General features: G+C 42.6%; 1 protein-coding gene across 1 annotated transcript in view; it reads left to right on the forward strand.

Moving 5' to 3' along the window:
• The first annotated feature begins 144 nt into the window (after positions 1–144).
• OPRK1 (opioid receptor kappa 1) overlaps positions 145–25,289 on the forward strand; it is a 29,642-nt gene continuing 4,497 nt past the window's right edge. Inside the window, exons 1-2 of the mRNA XM_077765017.1 lie at positions 145–401; positions 17,498–17,850. Coding sequence (XP_077621143.1) covers positions 145–401; positions 17,498–17,850 — 610 coding nt within the window. The remainder of the gene's footprint in view (positions 402–17,497; positions 17,851–25,289) is intronic.

Below are 25,289 nucleotides of genomic sequence, written 5' to 3' on the forward strand. Positions count from 1 at the left end.
CGGGTCCCGGGCTCCCCGCGCCGCCCGCCCCCGCGCGCTGGCCCGTGTGCCCGCAAAGTTTGCGTCTCCGGGTCCAGCCAGTTCTGTCGCTCCCGCAGCCCCGCAGGTGCCGCCTCTCCTCGCCGCGCGCCGCAGCCGCCGACCATGGAGTCCCCGGTCCAGATCTTCCGCGGGGAGCCGGGTCCCACCTGCCCCCCGAGCACCTGCCTGTCCCCCAACGGCAGCGGCTGGCTGGCGGGCTGGGCCGAGGCCGACGGCAACAGCAGCGGGGGCTCCGAGGGCGCTCCGCTCGAGCCCGCGCACATCTCTCCCGCCATCCCGGTCATCATCACCGCGGTGTACTCGGTGGTGTTCGTCGTGGGCTTGGTGGGCAACTCCCTGGTCATGTTCGTGATCATCCGGTGAGTGCGGGGTCTGTGCGCCGCGGTGGCTGAGTTGGAGGGCGGGGTGGGGGGACGTGGGGAGGCCGGTGCAGCCGCCTGGACCGCGCGTGGGGCGCCAACCCGGTGGCGGGGACCCTGACCCGTCCTTGCCGGGCTCCGGAGAGCCTCAGAGGGTGGCCTCCTCGAAGTAAAGTGTTCCTGTTTTGGAATACCGGGCAGCCAGAACTGTTTTGAGGACTTGAGTGACTCTCCTCTTACCCCCCAAGCCCTCGCGGAAAACTGTGGTCAGGCCAAGTACTAGGGTGTGGAGCAAGGTCAATGTCTCCTGCAAAGGAAACTCCTTCCTCTGCCTGGCCTTTTTGCCTGGTTGCCCGCACCCGTTTGGAGGGCTTGGTTTTGTCCTCCGTAAATATTTCTTAAGGTAAAATTCAGGTCCATCGAATGCACTGGTCATAATTCAGAATTTCCTGTGACTCATCAGATTGGTGTTATGGTTTATGAAGCAAAAGCCAGTATACTATTTCGAGTTGCTGGTATCCACACATGAGCCCCCTTCAAGCACTGAAATGTCATCTTGTTTGTTAAGAATATCAGTGATTTTTGTAAATAAGCCATCTAATATTTATCCTCTGAAGTGCGAGTTGTGGAGGTTTTCAAAAATTGCTTAGCTTTTTATTTTCCACCGAGGGAAACTAAAGGTTCTGTTTTATGTTCTTTGGTAGAATTATATTGAAGTAATTTCTAGTAATGAATACCCAAATATCCGTATAGGCTAGTTATACAGGCTATATAAACTAGGCTATAACTATATAGGCTAGTTTCCTGGTAAGTGAAATGATGCTTATTTTGGTCTCTTTCAACAAAGAAAACAAGAAAAGAAAAAAAAAATCCCCACTTTGGCCTGGAGGCCCTTTGAAATATATGTGTATTACTTCCTGGCAGATTTAATGCTTTGGAAATGCACCTTTGAGAGTGGATAAGGGGCTTACATTCCTTTGAGAAGTCCTGTGAAGTAAAGGACACAAGTCACTCTTTTCAGGGATATTGAAGGATGGATAAAACAACAACAACTTTTTTTTTTTTTTGGTTCCGACTTTAGCTCTTTATTATGAACCTTAAGCACATTATCTCTAGTAGCATGAGTCTTGAGAAATCATCATCATAATAAAATGCCCATTTATTTGTCTATCTAGTCTTGAGAGTTTCAGATCTTTTATCTTCATCTGTGCTCCAGAACTAAAACCCATCATTTAAGCCTCCAAATATTATAAAGCTCATTTCACCTACAATTAGTGTTTGTACCTTGGTACCCTTGGTTGCCATAATTGTGTATTGTGTTTTATAGGAATTCTGTCAATAATGAGGAAAGGCTACAGAGAGAGGGGAGGTTTTAAAAGCATACTGTTTTTTTTCAAGCCCTTAGTAATTTCAGGGCTGCTCTCCATTAGAAGGCGATTATAGCAACTGAAAGCAAAGAAAAAACAGCTGTGTTCTCAATTTCAATTAAAATTTTTAGGAGATCTTTGGTTCAGAGGCTGTTGCTTTGTAATAAAACATTGTTACACAAAAAGAAGACACTAAGAAAAAACCCAGCTCCTTTCCTACTTCTGTCATATTTAAGTGCATGAGTAAAACAAATACAATGTATTGTTATTTGAATGAGCACCTGAAGTTTTGAGTTGGAGAAGAGCTTCTGAGTTGCTTAACAACTATTTATATAGTCCTGCAAGGTAGGATAAAAACAAATGAAGAATCTTAAAATGCGTGCAAAGACAACTCCATGGGGGAAGAGTAGACAAGAAGTAGAAGTGAAATATAAATGTATATAACAATTACATGTCATTATATATAATTAATAATCACCATTATAAATAGTAATATAGCATACTTATTAATTATTCATATATTTGTATAACATATGTGACATATAATTATATATACACATATGTGTGTGTGTGTGTATACACATATCTCCAAAAGATATCCAGGAATAAAACTTGCTAAAAGGGAATACATTCAGCTAAAAATACACAAAATGTTAGCTCGTTAACGTAACATCATCCATCTTCTCACCCCCAGCCCCTTCTACTTGGAGATAAGATATGAAAGGTGAGGGTGGAATGCCAATGTACCGAAACATTAGTCTGCTTACATCTACAGCTAAGAGGACTAAGGAGTATTTAGAACCAGTTCACACTGAGAGATGGTCAAAGAGTTGAAAAAGAAAGCCTTTCCTCAAAAGGAAAGTTGGGGGGCTTGAGTTTGTGTCGCTCAGAGGAACCCAAGACTTGAAAGAAGCAGCTGAGGTGTTAACGTCAGCGCTGAGAGCAGAGGCGGGGTACAGAACCCAAAGGCGCTGTCACCGTTGACGCTGAGGGCTGGGTAACACTGCCTGTCAAGCTGGAGGCGGGCTTTGGAGAGCCACGCTCCCAACAAATCATCCGGCGGCCAGGGTCACGGTTCGGTCATCTAGGACGTCATTCTCGAGATGGGATTTAGATGCTTGGATGTCAGGGCCGGTGCAGGTCTGGGATGGGCAGCTCAGACCTGGGGAGGTGGTGAGGGTTGGGGCCAAAAGCTTGGATTATTTTTAGCCCCGTTTTACAAATAGCTTTCCCACCTTGAGTGCCTGAACACATCGACGGTCTCAAGGTTTTTCATCATTTCCTAGTCCCAGCTGCCTTAACTGCCTAACGTGAAGGCACAGTAACTTTCCCCCACGACAACCTTTAAGCACCCTGGCCTCCCCTCTTGCCTGGCTTTCTGGTTTGTGGCCCTGGGGTGGGAGGTACTTCCCTCAGCCCTGGATCCGTGCCTTTGGCTGCGACTGACGCTTTGGGTGTGCCCGCGGGCGTGGCGCTTAGGAGCCTAACCCTGTGTGCTCTCTACCGCCCCCCTGTGTCGGTCACCTGCAGTGCATGCCCTGATGCCCACCAGCACCCACACCCCGTTCTTGCCCCGCCGTCTCCCCTGTGACAACTTAAACTTCCATCCTCCCACAACTTCCACGCACGCAGCCATCTCCCTGCTTGGCAGACATGACTAAAACTTAAGGGACACTAGATAAATGCCAGGCTCGGAAAGCTAGTTACTGCATGTGAATTATTTCTTTAAATCTTTGTAGTCATAGGTATCTTACCATCCCCGTTTAACAGACGATGAAACAAAGTAAGCTTAAACTGACTAAAGTCACGCCTTGCTGATTGTGGAGCCTGCCTGGCCCCAGATCCCGCCCTTCAGTCCGCTGTTCGGTTCCCACTCTACCACCCTGCAAACCTGTGTATACCTCCTTACCTGGCAGCCCTTCGTATTCTCGCAGACTCTCTCTTCTTCTTGCCCCATTCGGACACCATGAGCCATCAATTTAGCCTCTCTTGACAATACATGCGACTGCCTTGCCTTCTTGTTCTGCCTCTGTCTTCTACCACACCTTGACCCTGGGTCAAACCAGTACCTTATCTTCCTTATTTCTATACACAACTAATTAAATTCTGCTGCATAAAGTCACTTTTATCTTTGTCAAGGCAACGTCACTGCCTTCAAGTGTATGTGACCTCAAGTCTGTGTCTCTCTCCTATTTCCAGAAAGAGCCAATTCCTTTTCCCACTTCTCACTTAAAAACAACAACCCAACACTAATTTTTTTAAAAAAAATTTAACTTTGTTTTTGAGAGATAGAGAATGAATGGGGGAGGAGCAGAGAGAGGGGGAGACACAGAATCGAAAGCAGGCTCCAGGCTCTGAGCCATCAGCATAGAGCCCGACGTGGAGCTTGAACCCACGAACTGTGAGATCATGACCTGAGCAGAAGTTGGACGCTTAACCGACTGAGCCACCCACGTGCCCTGGCCCAACACTGATTTAATCAGCACTAATTCCTACTTCCATACTTCCTCATGGGCAGGGAATGGACTTACCAGTTGTTCACTGTGACACTAGAATCCAGCTGCTGGGAGCGCTCTTCCTATGTATGTGTCTTGGCCGTCGCCCTTCCCTCATTCCTTTCCATCTCGTGGAGATGTTTCCTTCTTTCTTTCCAAGGCAATTCCCTGCCCCTGTAAGTTGAATCTCATCACCTCCTGCTCTTCCGGAGTCTCCGCTGTGTCAGGGCTCTCCTTCCTATGCTGTCTGTAATCTCTCCACTGATTTTAAGCATCTGGATACACTCAGACATCTGTCATCTTACACGTAATCAACGTCCATGACCCTTCTGTTTTCCTGGGTTCCCTTAGCTAATGACTTTCATCTTCCTGTGTGTTGTAGGTAAGCTCCTTGGAGCGATAATCCCTCTTCTTCATTTCCTTGTCTTCTGTCCATTCCTCAGCCCAGCGCACTTGGGTTCCCTCCCTGACACTCCTTGACCAAAGCTAAGAGCATCATCATATTTTCAGATGCTTATTTTAGGCTGGCTATCCCCTAACCTCTATGGATTTTTTTAAAGTTTATTTATTTTGAGAGAGAGAGAGGGGAGGAGAGAGAGCATGGGACCACACTGGGGAGGGGCAGAATGAAAGGGAGAGAGAGAATCCCAAGCAGCCTCCCCGCCAGTCAGCACAGAGTCTGATGCGGGGCTCCATCCCATGAACTGTGAGATCATGACCTGAACTGAAATTGAGAGTTGGACACTTAACTGACTGAGGCAGCCTGGTGCCCCATTCTGTGGGGATTCGGCATGCTCGACCCATCTTATGCCCCTCACTTTCTTGGATAGCACCCTATCCTTGACTCCCTGCCACATCTTCTGGGTTTCTCTTGTCTGCATCACGGACTCCTCTTCCACTCATATTTCCTAATTGGTCATATTTTCTAGAGCCTTCTCAGTTCTTCTGTCCTCACTTTGCATACTCTCGTATTAGTCAGGAATCAACCAGAACAGCAGAGCCAGTAGGAGATGTACGTGTGAAGACATTTGTTGTAAGGGATTGGGTTACTGGACTGAGCGAGTCTGAAACCGGCAGGGCAGCCATCAGGAGAGGTAGGCTCCTGGCCTCAGGTGGCACTTCCCACTCAGGGCTGCCGCTGCTCTATGTTAGTGCGCTTACGACCCCCATAACATCATGCCACTGGCCGGGTGGTTTAAGCCACAGAACTCGTTTTCTCATGGGGAGGCCAGGAGTCCAAGGTCAAGGTGCTGGCAGGGCTCCTTTCTTCGGAAACCTCTCTCCTTGGCTTGTAGATGGCTGTTTCCTCCCTGTGTCCTCACAGTCTTCCGTCATGTGTATCCGTGTCCTAATCTCCTCCTTTGACACAGACGCCAGCCATATTGGATTAGTGGCCACCTTCACATCCCCATTTTACCTTGACTTTACCTCACTTTGCCTCTTTAAAGGCCCTGTCCTCATATATAGTCACGTTCCGGGGTACCGGGAGTAAGACTTGGCTGCGTGTATCTGAGGGGACACAATTCAGCCATAAACACTGCCCACCCTCTTTCTGTTCCCCCTAAGAAAACACCCTCCTCAAGCTTCAATGTCCATGATGGTTTTGTGTATATGTTCTTTTCTGTTTCATTTAAAGAAAAGTTTTACTCTTGTGAAGGTCTACTTTTTAAGTTAAAAGTAAGGATAAACAAGGGGAAAATTGTTAGGGCAAAACATAAAGGGATCAAAATTGCTTGTTCCTTGGTCTTAAGTTGAGCCTTTTTCTTTTCTCATTAGTTTTCATTGCTTTGCTGCTACCATAATAAAGACGGGTAGGGGGTCAGTCCTCTGATACCTTTGCCCGGAGAGTAGAAGACTTTTGCTTCCCTACAGTTCATCCTGGGCAGTGTTGAAATATCCTAAAAGGGACAACTTTGTAAGGGCTTGGGAAAAACAAAACAAAACAAAATAAACAAACAAAACAAAACAGAACCATAAAAATACTCTGGAAATGGTTCTATTTCCTGAATTAAATTTCTCCTCCAAAGGCAGCCAACCTAGCCAAGCTTGCCAGGTACAGAGGTGGTTCTTTTTGCAAAGAAAAAAAAAATGAGTTTTCTTGCTCATAGACTGAGGGGCAGAGTGTTTCTTCCCCAGGCCACTGACAGGAGGAGTCCCCCCGGGCTGAGCCCATCTTAGGTTACATGGCATATATTGACTCAGGTCACCCCTGAGTTCATTTGGGCCCCATGGTTTAACTTGTATCAGTCCCAGAAAGCTGTGTGACTTTCACAAAAGTGGGGAAGTATGCGAAGAAGTGAGGTGACCCGATCAGAGTGTCTGCTGTCGTGCCTGCCTCTTTTCCATCCATCACTGCAGTGATGAATGCACATATTCCATATTCTCTCAGATGTCACCGTAGCCTACCTTGGATAATATTGCCAGACCGCACCTGTGGAAGCATTGAAGAAAAGGAAGAGACATACGGGTATAACTAACCTTGTGCTGCCCCCTATCTGATATCAGCCTTACCTCAGGCTTTGATTGAAAAGTATGTTCTGATTTATCCGGAGCCCTCTCTTGGAATCAACATTAAATGTTTCCTTTAAAGTAAGCCCGGTAAAGATCAGTCCAGGCATTATTTTCAGAAGTGCCTATCTTGCATGTCTCAAAGTAATTCTTATTTGACAAGCTCCTAAAGGAGATAATTGGCTTCACTGCAGTTGGTGAGATGGATTAGCCAAATGGAATTATTTTCTTCCCTGTGGAACGTGATTGTGGCTGAAACCCAAATCCTTGTGGATGGTGGCAGAGATCAGACTAACCAGCTGCCCCTCCCCTCTCCAAAAAAAAAAAAAAAAAAAAAAAGAGAGAGACAGAGAGAGAAAGAAAGAAAACCAAGATGGCCATCGGGTATAGAGCTCCTATGTTCCTATGTAGTCTTCAGAATCAATTCTTGTTTTTTGACTTTATGAGATCTCACAATTTTTCCTGGTGCCTGTCTCATAGTTGGTTTGAGGAGGGACTTCTTTCCAGCTGGGAGATGTTTGCTCCTCAACATTAATCACTCATCCATATCTCCTGGGCAGCAGTATCTTCGTGGGAACTTGAAGCTGGCGCCTTCTTCACTCCAGATTGACTTCCCGATGCACTCAACTGTTGCTGCCCCGGGGGGCTCTGTCCTCAGTGCAGAAACCTAACATTTCATGTCTGGAAGCTCAACCCTGTATTCACAAAAGATTTATTTATTCCCCCACAGAAAATCAGCCAATTTCTGTGTCTGTCTTTCTTTGGAGAGGGTGCTGGCTTATGTCTGAGATAAGGAAGATGTATGTGAGAGAACGGATTTTAGGAGTAGGAATATTGTCAAAGGCTTCTGTGTGTGTGTGTGTGTGTGTGTGTGTGTGTGTGTATTTAAATACCCCTTCCCTGGTCCAGCAGGTCAGACTTTAGATGAAAGACGAGAAAAATAGAAGGCATGCGATGAATATGTGATGAATTCAGAGATCCCAAAGGAACGGATTCAAAAGTGGGGAGGGGAGCTTTCAGGTTAACATTGGCTACAGTTCTGAGCATTTCCTTTAACAATAGGAATGGTTTTCTGAGTATTAACTCATTTAACTTCACAAGATGACCAAACTCTCTCTGCCTCTCCTCATTGCTCCCCACCCCATGCAGGGGCCATTTCCTTCTGGGAGAGGACAGAGCGGGAGGGTAGTCTTGCATCCTTTCTGCCAGCATCCTGTGGCTAACTCTAGCTATGTCGGTTTTCTGTATAGAATTGGAAAAACTCGTTTAAGATACCTGTATACTTCTAAGTATCCAGATAGTCGTACACTGGGAGACAACACATCGATCATGGGAGATGTGTAGTTTTCTACCGGGTGTTGTTGGGCATGATACACACTTGTCCTGTGTGCACAGCTGAATACACTAGAGCATTCACTCTGGGAGTCAGAGCCGTGCCAACAGAGGAGGAGCAGGTCCAGGGCACCAGCTGTCGTAGTGAAATCACTACTCTGAGTTCTCCCACCTTCCTGCATGGACGGCGTGCCTGCCCCTCAACATGAAGCACGTCCACCATTCTAGCTGTATTTCAGTGCCCGTGTGGTCACTGAGGTTGTGACAGTTGTGGGACTCAGAGACACAGCCTGTGCCTCTGTTCTTTCTATAGCTTTTGCTCTTTACATACGGGACAGTAATTCTGGGGAACTGAAGGGACATGTGACCATCTATGCGAATTCATGTGTATCTATGCATTCACTTAGTGAATTCACATAGTGAGTATGTGAATATGGTGAATATATTCAATTGCAGAGTCAGATCAGTGGCAAAACAGTGACTGAACTTCCCCTCCTTCCCTTAAAAATTAAGAAGCGATTGCCCCTCAGTAAAGAACCATAATTTCAATAGTAAATAACCCCAAAAGATATAGTGTAGCAAATCAATTTCATCGAGATGAACTGAACGTTATCTGGAGGGTTCATGGAGCAAACTCATTATGTTTTCAAATAAACTCTTCCGAAAATCCACATCAGTAAAGCCATTATTTCTGATCATTTAAAACACAAAATCTGGAATGCTCTATATCTGGAAAACATGCTCAGGAAAATGAATACATCATGCTTGTTGGCAGTGTAGGAGAAAAGAGTGTCAAAACACATCTCTCATTATGTTAGTATTCCACTGTTGGATAAGGTACTGCAGAAATGTCTTTCTACTGAGCCTAGTGTGTTGGGGGTGTTTGGACCTCAGTGCATACAGCCCAATGTTGTAAGATGGCGGCCAGCTTGTGGGTCAGGGGCATTTGGTTCACCAGACCAAATAGTGATTCTTCAAGTACATTCCGTTGGCCCTTAGTTAGGTATTTGCTGTATTAAAGGGGTCTGTCTATTCAGAAAAATGACCACTAGGGTGTTTGTTTCGTTCTGTTGGAACTGTAGTTTCATGGCTTCTCAGAAGGCTCAAATTTTGCTTCCCACTGTTTCACTTATTTGTGGTCTGGGGCAAGCCATTTACATCCTCTTTACTGTTTCCTCACCCAAACAATGGGTATTACTTGTGGAAAAACTCCAGCACTACAATGTCCATGACAGCCTTTGTCCATTGAGGGGCAGCACGCTAATGTTCTATATTAGGATTCCCTGAATTATGCCCCATTTCCTCCTGTCAAATGTTTTTTTTTTTTTTTTTTTTTTTACCCTCATGATGCATACTTCACCACACTTATCAGAATGGTTTTCAATCTTGAGCTGCTGGGAGAAGCAGAGGTCATAGGATCACATTATTTCTCTGATAAAATTTCTGCCTTCTGAGAAAACTTTGGGAGGGCCAGCCTTGACTTCCTTTACGTATTAGGTATGGAGTCCAAGAACCCCTGAGAATCAGCTCTAAGATGCTCACTCTTCCAAAGAAGTGGGGGCAGTGGTATCTTACGGGATTGTATTGCAGGTCATCAGGACTGCCGCGGGTAACTAATGATAATGACAGTGACAATAACACCGGCAGCAAGGATGACAGTGAAGATGGCACTCAGTGAGCAACTGTCAAGTACCACGTCCTGTGCTAAGTACTTTGAGGAACGTCTCATTAATTGTCCTTAAACATCATGACAACTTTGCCAGATAAAGGTCCTAAAACAGAGTCTGACCCAGAGTAAGTTCTCGGCGAACACTTAACCCAGCGTTGCCTCCTCATATTCACGTCCTCTGTGGCCTGACGGCCGTCGTCCTTCCCCAGCCAGGCTCCCAGGACTGTAGTCACTAAAACGTCTCCATCCAGCTCCTTCTCAAAGCACAAGATCCTGTCTAGGTTTTCTCTTCTTTAAAATGTGCCCTGATCTCTTCACCACACACTGATCCTTCTGTCTGTCCCTCTAGTTCATGTGGTGGTTTTTGACTCCATTGGTTGAAAAGCTCCCGGGGGTGTGGTCTATATGTTGAGTTTTTTTGTCACGCTCCATGCCCAGTATGTTGCTGTCTATGGAGCAGCCACTTACAAACGTGTAGACGTAATGAAGTGAAAAAGATGGGGTGGAAGCTTGACTCTAACAAGAGAGAAGAGAGGCTGTGTGTATTGTCTGCATGGGGGACCATATTTTGCAGGTAGGAGCTAAAAATACCTCGAATCAACAAAATGAAAAACACGTTTGTATTTAAAGATGTATGATGATTACCCATCAAGATGACGGATATATCATGCTGTCATAAAGCTAAAATGGAGCTCCTGATTGAGGAAGCATCATTTAAATTAAAGAAAAAAAATTTTTTTTAATGTTTATTCATTCTTGAGAGAGAAAGAGCATGAGCCTGGGAGGGGCAGAGAGAGAGGGAGACACAGAATCCAAAGCAGGCTTCAGGCTCCAGACTCCATGCTGTCAGCACAGAGCCCAATGAGGGGGCTGGAACTCACAAACCATGAGATCATGACCTGAGCTGAAGTCAGCACTGACCTAACTGAGCCACCCAGGCACCCCATCATCATTTAAATTTAAAATAAAAAAAGCACTTGGCCAGTGTACACCGACAGTCAGGGACTGATGATCCAAGAATGGGCCTTTCTCCCTGCATATTGTCAGAGCACAGGAGGCACATGGGAAGGCCAAGGAGCCATCTGTGGGACTGCTGTGTCCCAAGGTCAATGTTCTTCCTGCTGATGCCTCATTTTTCTAACTGCCGGTGCCATACTCTCCCAGAAACCCTGCCTGGTGACCTCGGTTCCTGATAGCTCTGCACATCGGCCTGTTCACGTATGGCTGCCAAACTAAGAGCACCCCCACCCCCTCAGTTCTCTGCAGACCCCCCCACCCCGTTCTCTGTAGACATCACCCCCGCTGTTCTCTGTAGACCTTCGCCCCCCTCAGGTCTCTGTAGACCCCACCCCCTCAGGTCTCTGCAGAGAACTACTGTAGGAAGGTCTCGAGTTAATGTGTGATGGGGAACATTTCTTACTCCTGGAGACACCCTTCTCCGTGTCGCCAGGTGATGACCTTCCTCATGGCCTGACCCACATATCTTATCATCATTTCCAGGTTTGAAACATTGACAAGCATAGCGAGGACAGCCCCCAGATTTTGCTCTCTTAGTGCCATATGCTTCTGTGGTGTGTAAGCTAAAAAGGGCAGCCACTTGCTGCCAGCCCACCTCCAGCTTCTCCATACAAGCCAGAACTTCCCACCCAGATGGTGCCATTTTACTTGAAATACTTGCCAATTTTTGTAAAGCAGTGTTGAGGAAATGGAAAAAAATTTCTTATCTTCTCGTAGTAAGAAAGCTTACTATCCCCCCTCCCCCACCTCCGCCAACATCTGACTGAAAGGTATAACTACTATCTCCATTTGATTACATACAAACAATCCCCAAGTCCTCAACCAGACTGTCTTTGACCGTGAGGGTCTTATCACGCCTTCACAGGACCCAGTCCAATGAGGTACCTAAAAGACCGTCAGCAAATAGTCACTGAACTCATAGTTGATTCATTACTCAGGATTACACTTGTCAGTTCTCCCTTTCAGTGCAGTAGGCTTAGAAGTATGTGTCTTCCAGAACCTGGAGAGAGGGACCCTTCCCTGCTGCTCCTTTCAGATCGTCCCACTGAGCTCCTGTCTTGGCCAACACCAGGAACATCACTTTACTCCCCTGAGTCTAACTTGCTTTGCTCATATTAGGGAGAAGACATAAATCTCCTGGATAAACTTGAGGGGTAGTTGTGAGAATCAGATAAAATACATGGAGGTCAAAATACTGAGCTTTGTAAATTACTCGAGTGCTGGGGAGATTTAAGAATGTAGAGACTGGTATCTGCACCCAGGTTCGAATCTTGTAATGCCTTTTTTTTTTTTAAGTTTATTTCTCTATTTTGAGAGAGACAGAAAGTGTGCCCACATGCATGTGAGCAGAGGAGGGGCAGAGAGAGAGGGAGAGAGAGAATCCCAAGTAGGCTCTGCACTGTCAGCTCAGAGCCCACGCAAGGCTCCATCTCATGAATTGTGACATCATGACCAGAGCTGAGATCAAGAATCCCACGCTCGGGGTGCCTGGGTGGCTCAGTTGGTTAAGCATCTGTCTTCAGCTCAGGTCATGATCTCACAGTTTGTGGGCATCGGGCTCTGTGCTCACAGCTCAGAGCCTAGAGCCTGCTTCCAATTCTGTCTTCCTCTCTCTCTGTCCCCACCCACTCATGCTATGTCTCTCTCTGTCTCAAAAATAAATAAACATTAAAAGAAAAAAAGTCCCACGCTCAACTGACTGAGCCACCCAGGTGCCTCTTGCAATGCCTTTTACAACCATATGACTTTGAGAAATGCACAGAACTCCAGTGATTCTCAGTGGCCTCATCTGTAGAATAGGGATAGTGATGGCTCTCACGTAGAGCTATGGTGAGGACTGAGTGGAAGAAATATGTGGGGTGTACAGCAGAGTCTGGCATGGGAGTGTTTGAAAGAAATGGTTATTAAGACTGCCATCGTTAACACGAACCACCTGAAAACAAGAGTGAGGTGGTGATACCAGGATGCCAGCAGATCAGGGCTCTCCATGGCAGGTGTCTCTGGCCCGGAGGATGGTGACAGTGGGCGCTCCCACATGATGGTTTTGGAAAAGCTTGTTTCTCTGGGAGCCAGGACTTTTGCTATAATTAGTGTAGTTAAACGTTTGTGTGATTGGTAGCTATTTCTGTTATAGGTGCTCGTCTCTCTTATTCTGAGATCTGATGACCAGGTTTGAATTCTTTAGAAGTTCAAAACTTACGCAGTTTCACACATTTACTTGTTGGAAGTACTTTTGAAAAGCTTAAGAGCAAATCACTCATCATTTTATGATTACTTAAAGATGTATATTATAGTTTTTTGCTTCAGTTTTTTCTTCTAGGTAGTTAACATATAGTATAATATTAATTTCAGGAGCAGAATTTAGTGACTCCTCACTTACATACATCACTCGGTGCTCATCACAAGTACACTCTTTAACCCCCTTCACCCATTTAGCCCAGCCCCCACCCACCTCCCCTCTGGCAACCCTCAGTTTGTTCTCTGTGGTTAAGAGTCTCCTATGGTTTGCCTCCCTCTCATTTTTTTCCTCCGCTTATATTCATTTGTTTTGTTTATTAAATTCCACATATGAGTGACATCATATGGGATTTGTCTTTCTCTGACTTACCTCACTTCAGCATATTGTATTCTAGCTCCATCCATGTTGTTGCAAATGGCAAAATTTCATTCTTTTTGATGGCTGAATAATATTCCACTGTATATTCCACTTCTTTATCCACTCATCAGTCAATGGGCATTTGGTCCCTTTCCATAATTTGGCTGTTATTAATAAAGACGTTTTATATTCTATCCTAACTCCTATTTCATCCCATTCACGGTCTTCTAGCATGTAAGGTCCTAAGCATCATTTTTACTATTAACTTTTATATTCAAGCTGAAGCATGGCTCTAACTAAAAACTAGGTTCATCTCTCCATGCGGTAACTGATGGCTTCCACATGGAAAAGAGGGAGAGGAGTTGAAGACCATGAAATAAACTAGCCATATTCTCTGGATCAGGGGCATTTCATTAATTATCTCAGAAGCTGTATAAGGTAAGCCTTGTATTTCCCATTTTACAGTTGAGAATCTGAAGCCCAATTTTTAGTGATATATCCAAAATCAAATAGTTGGAGGGAAAAATAAGGACTAGAACCCAGATTGACCCAACTCTGTAAAGCAGGGAATGTCCATCTAACTTCATAAAGTAAAAAGAGAATATCAAGTTTGCTAAATCTGAGAGAAGAAGTTAAAGGCACTGTCTGCTAAAATCTTTCTATTAAAAATTTTTTTTTATGTTTATTTATTTATTTTTTAAATGTTTATAGTTTATTTATTTTTGAGACAGAGAGAGACAGAGCATAAGTGGGGGAGGGGCAGAATCTGAAACAGCCTCCAGGCTCTGAGCTAGCTGTCAGCACAGAGCCCGACACAGGGCTCGAACCCACAACCGTGAGATCTGACCTGAGCCGAAGTCGGACACTTAACCGACTGAACCACCCAGGCGCCCCAATGTTTATTTAATTTTGAGAGAGAGAGAGAGAGAGAGAGAGAGCAAGTGGGAGAGGGGCAGAGAGAGAGGGAGACAGAATCTAAAATAGGCTCCAGGCTCTGAGCTGTCAGCACAGAGCCCGATGCAGGGCTCAAACTCACGAGCCGCGAGATCGTGACCTGAGCCAAAGTTGGACGCCTAACCAACTGAGCCACCCAGGTGCTCCTAAATTCTTTGTTAATATCAGGGATTTGTCGGGGAGAAAATGGGAAGAATATAGGAAGTCTGCCTGTAAGATGCACTTTTCAAACATAAAACCATAACTTAAAGAAGACAATATTTGAACAATAACATTTCAGTGTTGCTCATTGGAAACATTTGTTCTGTCTCAGTAAGTGGACTTCCCTAGTTATCTGGGCCTTTAGAAAGCCTAAGCCCTGAGCATTGGTCATATACGTGTAATCACTTTCTAGAACTTACAGGCCACTTAGTAATATTTGGGTGAAAACTGTAAAGGTAAAATATGACATGTTTTAAAGTAAACTCCTCGTGCTCCAGATCAAAGCACTGCTTAGATGGCAGGGCATCAACATGGAAACCAACAGATACTGACTGCGTGCGAGTCTTTACGTGCCTCCATCCAAGCACAGACCAACCATGTCCTCGCAAGAAGAGGAGAGAAGAGGGGAGGTTTGGGGGGGAGGGCAGTTGGGACCATGAGAATGAAGTGTGATCACACATTTCGAGTCAGGTCCTCTACTGCCTTTATGGTCATTTGGTTTTATGATCTTTATGTAACAGGAAACCAAACTCGGGAAAGTTGTACACTGAGTCCAGTCTCAGAATGATCCGACTTCAGAGAAGACCACTCTGCCTCCCAGGAGGGCCACGGCTGTGCTGTCACAATGTGTTAAAAGACATTTCTCATGTGGAAATTTATGTATTGAGAGACGCCCTGGCACCGGTCAATAATAACCATTGACTTTGATTTTATAGCCAAGGCAGTACTTCTCCATAACACATCTCCTTAGAAATGACCTTTAATGAAAGCCAACGCCATGACATTAAGAAAGTACACAGGGCATGGCTGAATTACTTATGATACGGTCTGCAAATCTGAGGTGTGTAGAAAGTAATTAACATGGATTTGCCCTACATTCCTTAGCATTTGGCCTCTGAAAACCTGCTGATACCATTTGGAACATTTCATGCCCTACAGATCCCTGAGGGAGCGTTCTCTAAGTAAAACAATCCTTTTAACTCCATTTTAGTTGAACATGGAATTGTTCTAAACTTCATATTATAATGGGGAGAATAATTTGGGCTTAAAGGCAACTTTTCTGACCTGTTCTGAAAATTACTATCCTTTCAGTTAGAAGAGGAAATAAATTTATGTGCTTTAAAAATCTCTCAAGATGAGAATAAAGAAAAACCGAGCTATTTCTCACCTACTGTGCTAGATTACATTTCGTGCTATGATCTATAAAGAAGAACTCAGTCTGCTTTATTTGCATCATGCATTTAAGATGAAAACCTAGTGGCACACTGGCAGACAAAATCAACAAACTGAGCTGTGTTTTAGCAACTGAAATGGAATGTATTTTATTTATTTATTTAATTTATTTTTAATTAAAATCCAAGTTGGTTAACGATTTCTGGAATAGAATTTAGTGATTCATCACTTACCTGTAACACTCCATGCTCATCCCGAAATCGTGAATGTGTTTTAAAAGTGAAAACCGAAGAAAGGGGAACCCTCTCGCACTGTTGGTGGGAATGCAAACCAGTTGTGCCACTGTGGAGAACAGTATGGAGGCTCCTCAAGGAAGTAAAAATAGAACTACCCTGTGATCCAGTAATTGTGTAATTAGGTATTTACCCAAAGAATACAAAAATACAGATTTGAAGGAGTACATGTACCCCGATGTTTATAACAGCGCTATCAACAAGAGGCAGACCGTGGAGAGAGCCCAAATGTCCATTGACTGATGGATGGATAAAGAAGACGTGGTATATAGTATACAATAGACTATTACTCAGCCATCAAAAAGAATGAAATCTTGCCATTTGCAGTGATGTGGTTGGAGCTAAAGGGTATTATGCTAAGTGAAATAACTCAATCAGAGAAAAGACAAATACCATATGGTTTCACTTATATGTGGAATTTAAAAGACAAACCAGGGGCGCCTGGGTGCCTTAGTCGGTTAAGTGTCCGACTTTCACTTAGGTCATGATCTCGCGGTTCGTCGGTTCGAGCCCCGCGTCAGGCTCTGTGCTGACTGCCAGCTCAGAGCCTGGAGCCTATTTCAGAGTCTGTGTCTCCCTCTCTCTCTGACTCTCCCATGCTCACACGGTCTCTCTCTCTCTCCTAGAAATAAATTAAGAATAAATAAAAATAAATAAAAAAATAAAAGACAAACCATATATGGGAAAGGGGGGAGAAGAGAAGAGAAGGAAACAAACCACAAGAAACTCTTAGTGATAGAGAGCAAACTATGGGGTGACAGAGGGAGGTGAATGGGTGATAGGCTTGATGGGTGGGGGAAGGGCACTTGAGATGAGCACTGGGTGTCGTCTGTAAGTGATGAATCACTGAGTTCGACTCCTGAGACCAATATTGTATTGTATGTTAACTAATTAAAATTTAAATACAATAAAATGAAATTGAATTAAATTTTAAAAAGACCATTTTCGGTGTTCAAGAGACATAATCACAATGATGGATTTCTCAAAATAGCCCTAAGGAAAAGTTGAGTAAGCCTTATCTCTGTTTTATGCAGTGAAGGGGAAAAAATAAATCGTGTAAGAAATATTTAAGGCCAAGCAACCCCAGATAGGGCTAAAATGAATTGCTAGTCACAAAACAAAGACCTATATTATACACAAGTCTGTCCAAAAGATCTACATGTATATTCATCTATTTATATATGCTATCCTTTGCCTTTTGAAATTTAGATATATTTTGAACACAGCACGAGAATAAAAGCTAAGTAAAGTCAGAGATTTTTGTCCATTTTTTCTACTACTCCTAATGCCTAGAACAGTCCTTTTACATATTAGACACTCAATAAATATGTAAAGAATTAAAAAATGCAAAACAAATTCAAGAAATCAGAGGTTGTCACAAACACATTTGCCTCATGGATTTGACATGAAGATGAAGAGAAATGACCTTGTATTTGCCTCATGGATTTGACATGAAGGTGAAGAGAAATGACCTTATTTCTTGTCTTTTAGATACACAAAAATGAAGACAGCAACCAACATTTATATATTTAACCTGGCGCTGGCAGATGCCTTAGTTACTACAACCATGCCCTTCCAGAGCACCGTCTATCTGATGAATTCCTGGCCATTTGGGGACGTGCTGTGCAAGATAGTCATTTCCATTGACTACTATAACATGTTTACCAGCATATTCACCTTGACCATGATGAGTGTGGACCGATACATTGCTGTGTGCCACCCCGTCAAGGCTTTAGACTTTCGCACACCCATGAAGGCGAAGATCATCAACATCTGTATTTGGCTCTTATCGTCATCTGTTGGCATATCTGCGATAGTCCTCGGAGGGACCAAAGTCAGGGAAGGTAAGAGCCATCCTTGTCACCTCTGTTTTAAAAACCAGACTTCTAATGATATAAACTTTTACTGTGCAAGTGAGTAGGACACACATCTAGAGGGAAAACCAAAGCCAGTGGAAATATTATGCCTGAGTCCATGGAAGATGAAAAACACAATAATTCTGTGCTTTCCATATCTAAACATAGGATAGGGTAAAGACATTACCCAGATACACCTATCGGCGGTTCTGGAAGTGCTTATCAGAATCTGGAAGAGTGGGGAGGAAGCAGGGAGCCACAGGCATGTGGAGTTTTAGAATACCTTGCATCCTGGCGATTCTCAGGTACACCTACGCACTCTTCTTTCTCCCTGAAAGAGGACCCTAAATCATTAGAGACCTGTGCTGGCTCTTTACTCTTTTTCTTTAGGCGTTAATCTCCATGTCACTATTATAATAGCTTCATCTGGCTATTGGCCATTCAAAATCAGGTTCACAGATAAATGACAATACGCATGAGTCCCCCCTGCAAACAGGACACTTGATGTTTTCCCAGTATTTCTAAGATCTCACCCTGGGCTACATGTTGGAATCACCTAGACACTTTAGAAAATACAGTTGATCCTTGAACAATGTTGGGGGGGGCACCAACCCCACAGAATCAAAAATCCATGTATGACTTTTGACTCCCCAAAACTTAACTACTACCAATAGTCTATTCTTGACCCAGAAGCCTTACTGATAACATAGTCAACTCACATGTTTTGCATGTTATATGTTTATATGCTGCATTCTTACAATAAAGTAAGCTAGAGAAAAGAAAATGTTATTAAGAAAAACATTAACATAGAGAAAATACAATGATAGTACTGTACTATATTTATATTTAAAAAAATCAGCGTATCAGTGCACCCGTGTAGTTCAAAACCAAACAAACCTGTGTTGTTCAAGGGTCAGTTGAACTGATGCCTGGGTCCGCACCCTGGAAGGTCTGGTTTAATTGGCCTGAGGTACTGTCTGAGTGTCAAGATGTTTTAGACACCCCCAGACGACTGTGACCTGTAGCCTGGGTGAGAATTACTGTTGGGGCAGTTTTGCTTAGAAATTCCTTGGGAAGAAGAGAGCAGAACCATCACTTTGGACTTTATAAATGCTATTTATTGCTACAGTAGTTCTCTAAATTCTCTAGTTTATTAGGAGGCTCATGGGAGTACAGATAATTGAATATGTGTAGTAGAGGACTTGCCAGCTCATAGAAAGGGCAGGTACTAAAATCATAGCTTACGTAGCATTGTCCACATTTAAAAAACCTTTTTAATGTTTATTTTTTGAGAGACAGAGAGAGAAAGAGCGTGAGTGGGGGAGGGGCAGAGAGAGAGGGACACAGAATCCAAAGCAGTTTCCAGGCTCTGAGTTGTCAGCACAGAGCCTGATGCAGGACTCGAACTCATGAACCATGAGATCATGACCTGAGCCAAAGTCAGACACTCAGCTGACTGAACCACCCAAGTGCCCCTGGCATAGTCCACATTTCTGAAATACAATCTTTTCCCTCTTAAACGATAAAATGGATTTCCATGTGTTAAACTATAATACTCGGGTAAACTTTAAGACATGTTAAACTTCATCAGAGAAGCGTTTTAAAATATGATTAATTACATACCAGGGTTTTGTTTGTTTGTTTGCTTTCTTCCTGCATACAACAAATGAAAATAAAGTTGCAAGAGACTTTTGTGAGCCTGGGGTGTTGATACTTAATAACCAGATTCAAGAGGATTCACAGACACCAGGAGGACTAGAAGAATGGCCTAAATAATCACAGAAGATGGTGATTTTCCCCATGGAACATAACTGATTTTGATATTTCATGACACCCTTGCAGACTTTACCACTGCACTCCTCTAATTACTGTCAGAAAATGACATCGCAGAAGCGAATGGATCTCAATTTGGTTTTTGAAAGAGAAAATGAAGATAGATGTAGGCTTTCCAGGAAAGAGTTGCTGTAGATGAATGTGTGCAGATGCAGTGGAAGAAAGGATGAACCAGTGTCAGGAGAAGATTAATCTTCTCCTATTCACTAATGCAGCGAATAGAGGAGAAAATGGGAGAAAATTAAAGTAGTCCTGCAGGAGGGCTCCGTTCTTTCCATGTTTCTTTCATTTTCTAAAGCAGATTTTCATGTGATGAAAGATTGTCTGTGGACTCATTTTGGAGCACTGGATGACACCCCACGTCCAGACTCTTGGATAACCAAGAGGAGCATTTTCCACAATCTCTGTGCCCTGAAGTAGAGCTGAATGTGTTGGTAGTTGATAGTGTGGTGTTTGTGGAACATGCTCACCGAAGGAAATCAGGCATGAATTGCATTAGAACACGTCCATCTGGACAAAATATCTCGGCTAGTGTTCTGGGTTTCTTCCTGGTTTCTTTTTGGTTAAGAGCACAGATTCTGAAAGCAAGCTGCCTGGAATTGGATCCTGATTTCCCCTTTATGGACAGTATCACTTAGGAGACATTACTCAGACTTTTGTGCCTCAGTGTCCTCATCTGCAAAATAGGGGCAGATAATAGTGTCTCTGTCTTAGAGGGTTTTCCAGGTCTAATGAGTCAGTGCATGGAAAGCCGGAAAGCAGTGCCAGTGTCTAGGAAGCGCTTATTAAATGTTAGCCAGCATCTTTATCTGACCTAATGATTTTAACAGGTCCTGCCTTCCTGCTTAGGTTTACCAACATCTACAGGATATTCCTTCAATATCAAAGGCTCTTGTGTACAGCAAAATTTTCACTTTATAGGCATAAGATGTTAAATATAACATGTTTATATAGTATAAACGTGTGTACCATCTATTTGGGGAATTCATAGTCTGCCTATTACTATTACTAATGACTAACTTGTTGTTATGGCTACAAACAAAAATACAAAACACAAACTGCAAATACAAAAGAATTCTTAACAAAAAGAATACACACAAGGAAAGCTTTAGTTTAGGTATTAGAACTAACTCTATACTTATAACAGCCTTGAGACATTGGAACACGTGCTCAAAAAGAAAGCAATGGCCCTCTAATATTAATATAAAAGAAAAAGAAAAAGACTAGTGTGTAGAAAAACCACTTTATTATGGTTGATATGCAAAGAGCTGTACATATTTAATGTAAACAACTCACTGTGTCTGGAGATAAACATATACCTGTGAAAGCATCATTCCTTCAAGACCACAGACATTTATCACCTCTTGAGGTTTCTTCCTGCCTTGTTTATTATGTTTCTTGCGTGATAAGAAAATGTAACCTAAGATCTAAGTCAAGTATGTAGTTCAGCCTTGTCAGTTACAGAAACTGTGCTACATAGTAGATTTCCAGAACTTATTTACGTGTATAACTGACACTTTGTACCCCTTGACCTCTGTCTCCCGTTTCTTGTGCCCCAAGCTCTTGGAAACCACAATTCCTGTCTCTGCTTCTATGAGTTTGATTATTTTAGATCCCATATATAAGCAGATCATATAGTATCTGTCTTTCTTTGTCTGGCTTATTACATTTAGCATGATGTTTACCAGGTCTGTCTGTTGCCACAATTGGCAAGATTTGTTTCTTTTATTATTTTATTTATTTATTTATTTATTTATTTATTTATTTAAATGTTAATTTTTGAGAGACACAGCATGAGTCGGAGAGGGGTAGACAGAAAGGGAGACACAGAATCTAAAGCACGCTCCAGGCTCTGAGCTGTCAACACAGAGCCCGATGTGGGGCTCGAACTCATGAACTGAAAGACCATGACCTGAGCCAAAGTCAGACCCCCAAATGACTGAGCCACCCAGGAGCCCCAAGATTTCTTTTTTTTTAAAGACTGAATAATATTCCATTACATGTGTATATTGCTATGCATCATACCCCACATTTTCTTTATCCATTCATCCATCGGTGGACATTTAGGTTTTTTTCCATTTCTTGGCTAGTGTAAATAATGCTGCAGTGAATGTGGGAGTGCAGATACCTCTCTGAGATACTGATTTCATTTCTTTTGGATATATACCAAGAAGTGCAATTACTGGATCATATGATAGTTCTATTTTTAATTTTTTGAGGAGCCTCCATACTGTTTTCCAGAGTAGCTGCAACAATTTGCCTTTTCTGCACAAGATCCCTTTTCTGCACATTTTTGCTGACACATCTTTTTTTTTTAAATTTCTTTTCTTTTCTTCTTTTTTTTTGAATAATAGCCACCATAACAGGTATGAGGTGATGTCTCTCTGGTTTGGATTTGCATTTCCCTGTTGATTAGTGGTGTTGAGCACCTTTTTATATACCTGTGGGCAGTTTGTACGTCTTTTTCGGGGAAATATCTATTCAGGTTCTTTGCCCATTTTTAAATCAGATTATTTGCTTTTCCATTGTTGAGTTGTATGATTTCCTATATATTTCAGATATTAACCCTTTATTAGATACATGATTTGCAAGTATGTTCTTCCACTCTGTAGGCTGTCTTTTCAGTTTGTTGATTGTGTCCTTCACTGTGCAGAAGAGGCTTTTTTTTTTCTTCCTTTTTTCTAGTTTGGATTAGTTTGATGTTATCTTGCTCGTTTATTTTTGGTTCTGTTGTTTGTGCTTTGGTACTATATGCCCCCCCCCCCAAAAAAAAGTCATTGCCAAGACCAGTGTCAAGAAGCTTTTTTTCTCCTATGTTATCTTCTGGTAGTTTTATTTACATTTAAATCTTTTTAAAAAATGTTTTATTTATTTCTGAGAGAGAGAGAGAGAGAGAGAGAGCAGGGGAGGGTCAGAGAGAGGGGGACACAGAATCTGAAGCAGGCTCCAGGCACTGAGCTGTCAGCACAGAGCCCAACGCGGGGCTCAAACCCACAAACTGTGAGATCATGACCTGAGTGGAAGTCGGCCGCTTAACCAACTGAGCCACCCAGGTGCCCCTACATTTAAATCTTTAACCCATTTTGAGTTGATTTTGGTGTATGGTATATGATAAGGGCCCAAGTTCATTCTTTTGCATGTGGATACTTCATTTTCCCAGCACTATTTCCCCATTTTCTATTTTTGGTGCCCTTATTGGAAGAGTACTTGACCGTATAGGTGTGGGTTTATTTCTGGGCTCTCTAATCCATTCCACTGAAATGTGTGTGTGTGTGTATGTGTGTGTGTGTGTGTGTGTGTGTGAGAGAGAGAGAGAGAGAGAACACCAGACTATTTTGATTACTAGAGCCAATCAGGCAGCATCATACTTCCAGCTTTATTCTTGCTCACAACTGCTTTGACTGGTCAGGGTCCTTTATAGTTCCATATGCATTTGAGGATTATTTTGTTCTAATGCTGTGAAAAATGCCATGGGGTTTTTATGGAGGTTGCACTGAATTCGTAGATTGTTTTGTGTAATATAGACATTTTAACAATATTAGTTCTTCCAATTCACGAACATAGGACATCTTTCCATTTAATTGTGTCTTAAATTTCTTTCATCAGTGTTTTACAGTTATCACTATACGGATCTTTTAGGCTTATTTACAAATTTATTTCTAAGTACTTAATTCTTTTTTGATGGTAACATACATCGGATTGTTTTATTTATTTTTCAGAGAGCTTATTGTTAGTGTATAGAAATGCAACTGGTTTTGTATGTTGATTTTTGAATTATGCAACTTTACTGAATTCGTTTATTCTAACGGTGTTTTAGGCAAGTCTTCAGGGTTTTCTCTACATAAGATTGTGTCATCCCCAAACAATTTCACTTCTTTCTTTCTGATTTGGATGTCTTTTATTTCTTTTCTTGCCTAAATGCTCTGGTTAGACTTTCAATACTCTGTTGAATAAAAGTGGTGAGAGTGAACGTCTTTGCCTTGTTCCTGATTTCAGAGGAAAAGGCTTCAATCCTTCACCATTGAATTTGATAGTAGCTGTGGGCTTGCCCTACGGGGTCTTTAGTATGTTGAGGTACATTCCTTCTATACTTTGTACGTTGAGAGTTTTAATCATGAATCGATGTTGAATTTTTGTCAGATATTTTTCTGCGTCTATTGAGATGATCATATGATTTTTATCTATCATTCTATTGATGTGGTGTGCCACATTGTCCGATTTGGGGGATCATTGCAGGGATAAATCCTGCTTTCATTGCAGGGCTAAATCCTGATATTGGTATATGATTTTTTTTTCGTGTGCTGTTGAATTTGGTTTGCTAGTGTTTTATAGGATGTTTGCATCTCTGTTCATCAGAAATATTGTGGTGTCTTTGGCTTTGGTATCAGGTTAATGCTGGCCTTGTAAAATGAGTTTGGGAAATGTACCTTCCTCTTCAGCCTTTGAAAGAGTTTGAAATAGATTGGTATCCTTTTTTAAAAAAATTTAATGTTAGTTTTGAGAGAGAGAGACAGAGTGAGAGTGGGAGAAGGGCAGAGAGAGGAGACATAGAATCGGAAGCAGGCTCCAGGCCCTGAGCTGTCAGCACAGAGCCCGACACGGGGCTCAAACTCCTGAACCGTGAGATCTTGACCTGAGCTGAAGTCGGACGCCTAACCAACTCAGCCACCCGGGAGTGCTTGGATTGGTATCCTTGTTAAATGCTTGGTAGAACTCACTAGTGAAACTATCTGGCACGTGGTCTTTCTTTGTTAGGAAGTGTTTTGATGTAGTGTCAATCTATTTGTTATTCATCCATTACATTTTCTATTTCTTTATGATTCAGCCTGGTAGGTTGTGTGTTTCTAGAAATTTATCTATTTCTTCTCGAGTATCCAATTTATTGACATGTAATCATTTATAGTAGTCTCTTACAATCCTTTGTATTTCTGTGTTATCAGTTATAGTGTCTTTTCTTTCATTTAGTCTTCTGTTTTGTTCTTAGTCTAAGGGTTTGATTTTGCTTATGCTTTCAAAAAGATTTTGTCTTTTCTGTTGTTTTTCTGGTGTCTGTTTCATTTATTTCTGCTCTTCATTATTTCCTTCCTTCTACTAACTTTGGGCTTTGTTTGTTCTTTTTCTAGTTCCTTAATATGTAAAGTGAGGTTGTTTATTTGAGATCTTTCTTTTTTCTCAATATAGGTGCTTATCACCATACGCTTCCCTCTAAGACCGGCTTGTGCTGTGTCCTCTAGTTTTGGTGTCTTGTATTTCTGTTGTCATTCATCTCAAGCATTTTTTTGTTTTACTTGGACTTTTTCTTTGACCCATTGGCTGTTCAGGAGAGTGTTATTTAATTTCTATGTATTTGTGAATTTTCCAGTTTTCACGTGGTCAGAAAAGACACTTGATATGATTTCAGTCTCCTTAAATTCATGAAGACTTGCTTTGTGGCATCATGTATGATCTATACTGGGGAATATTTCATGTGCTCTTGAGAACAGTGTGTATTCTGTTGCTGTTTTGTATACGTCCGTTGAGTCCATTTTATTTATATTGTTGTTCAAGTCAGCTGTTTCCTTATTGATTTTATATCTGGATGATCTATCTATTGT

Source organism: Crocuta crocuta, unplaced genomic scaffold (assembly GCF_008692635.1).
Source record: "Crocuta crocuta isolate KB4526 unplaced genomic scaffold, BGI_CrCroc_1.0 scaffold94, whole genome shotgun sequence".
In the NCBI taxonomy this organism is placed as follows: Eukaryota; Metazoa; Chordata; class Mammalia; order Carnivora; family Hyaenidae; genus Crocuta; species Crocuta crocuta.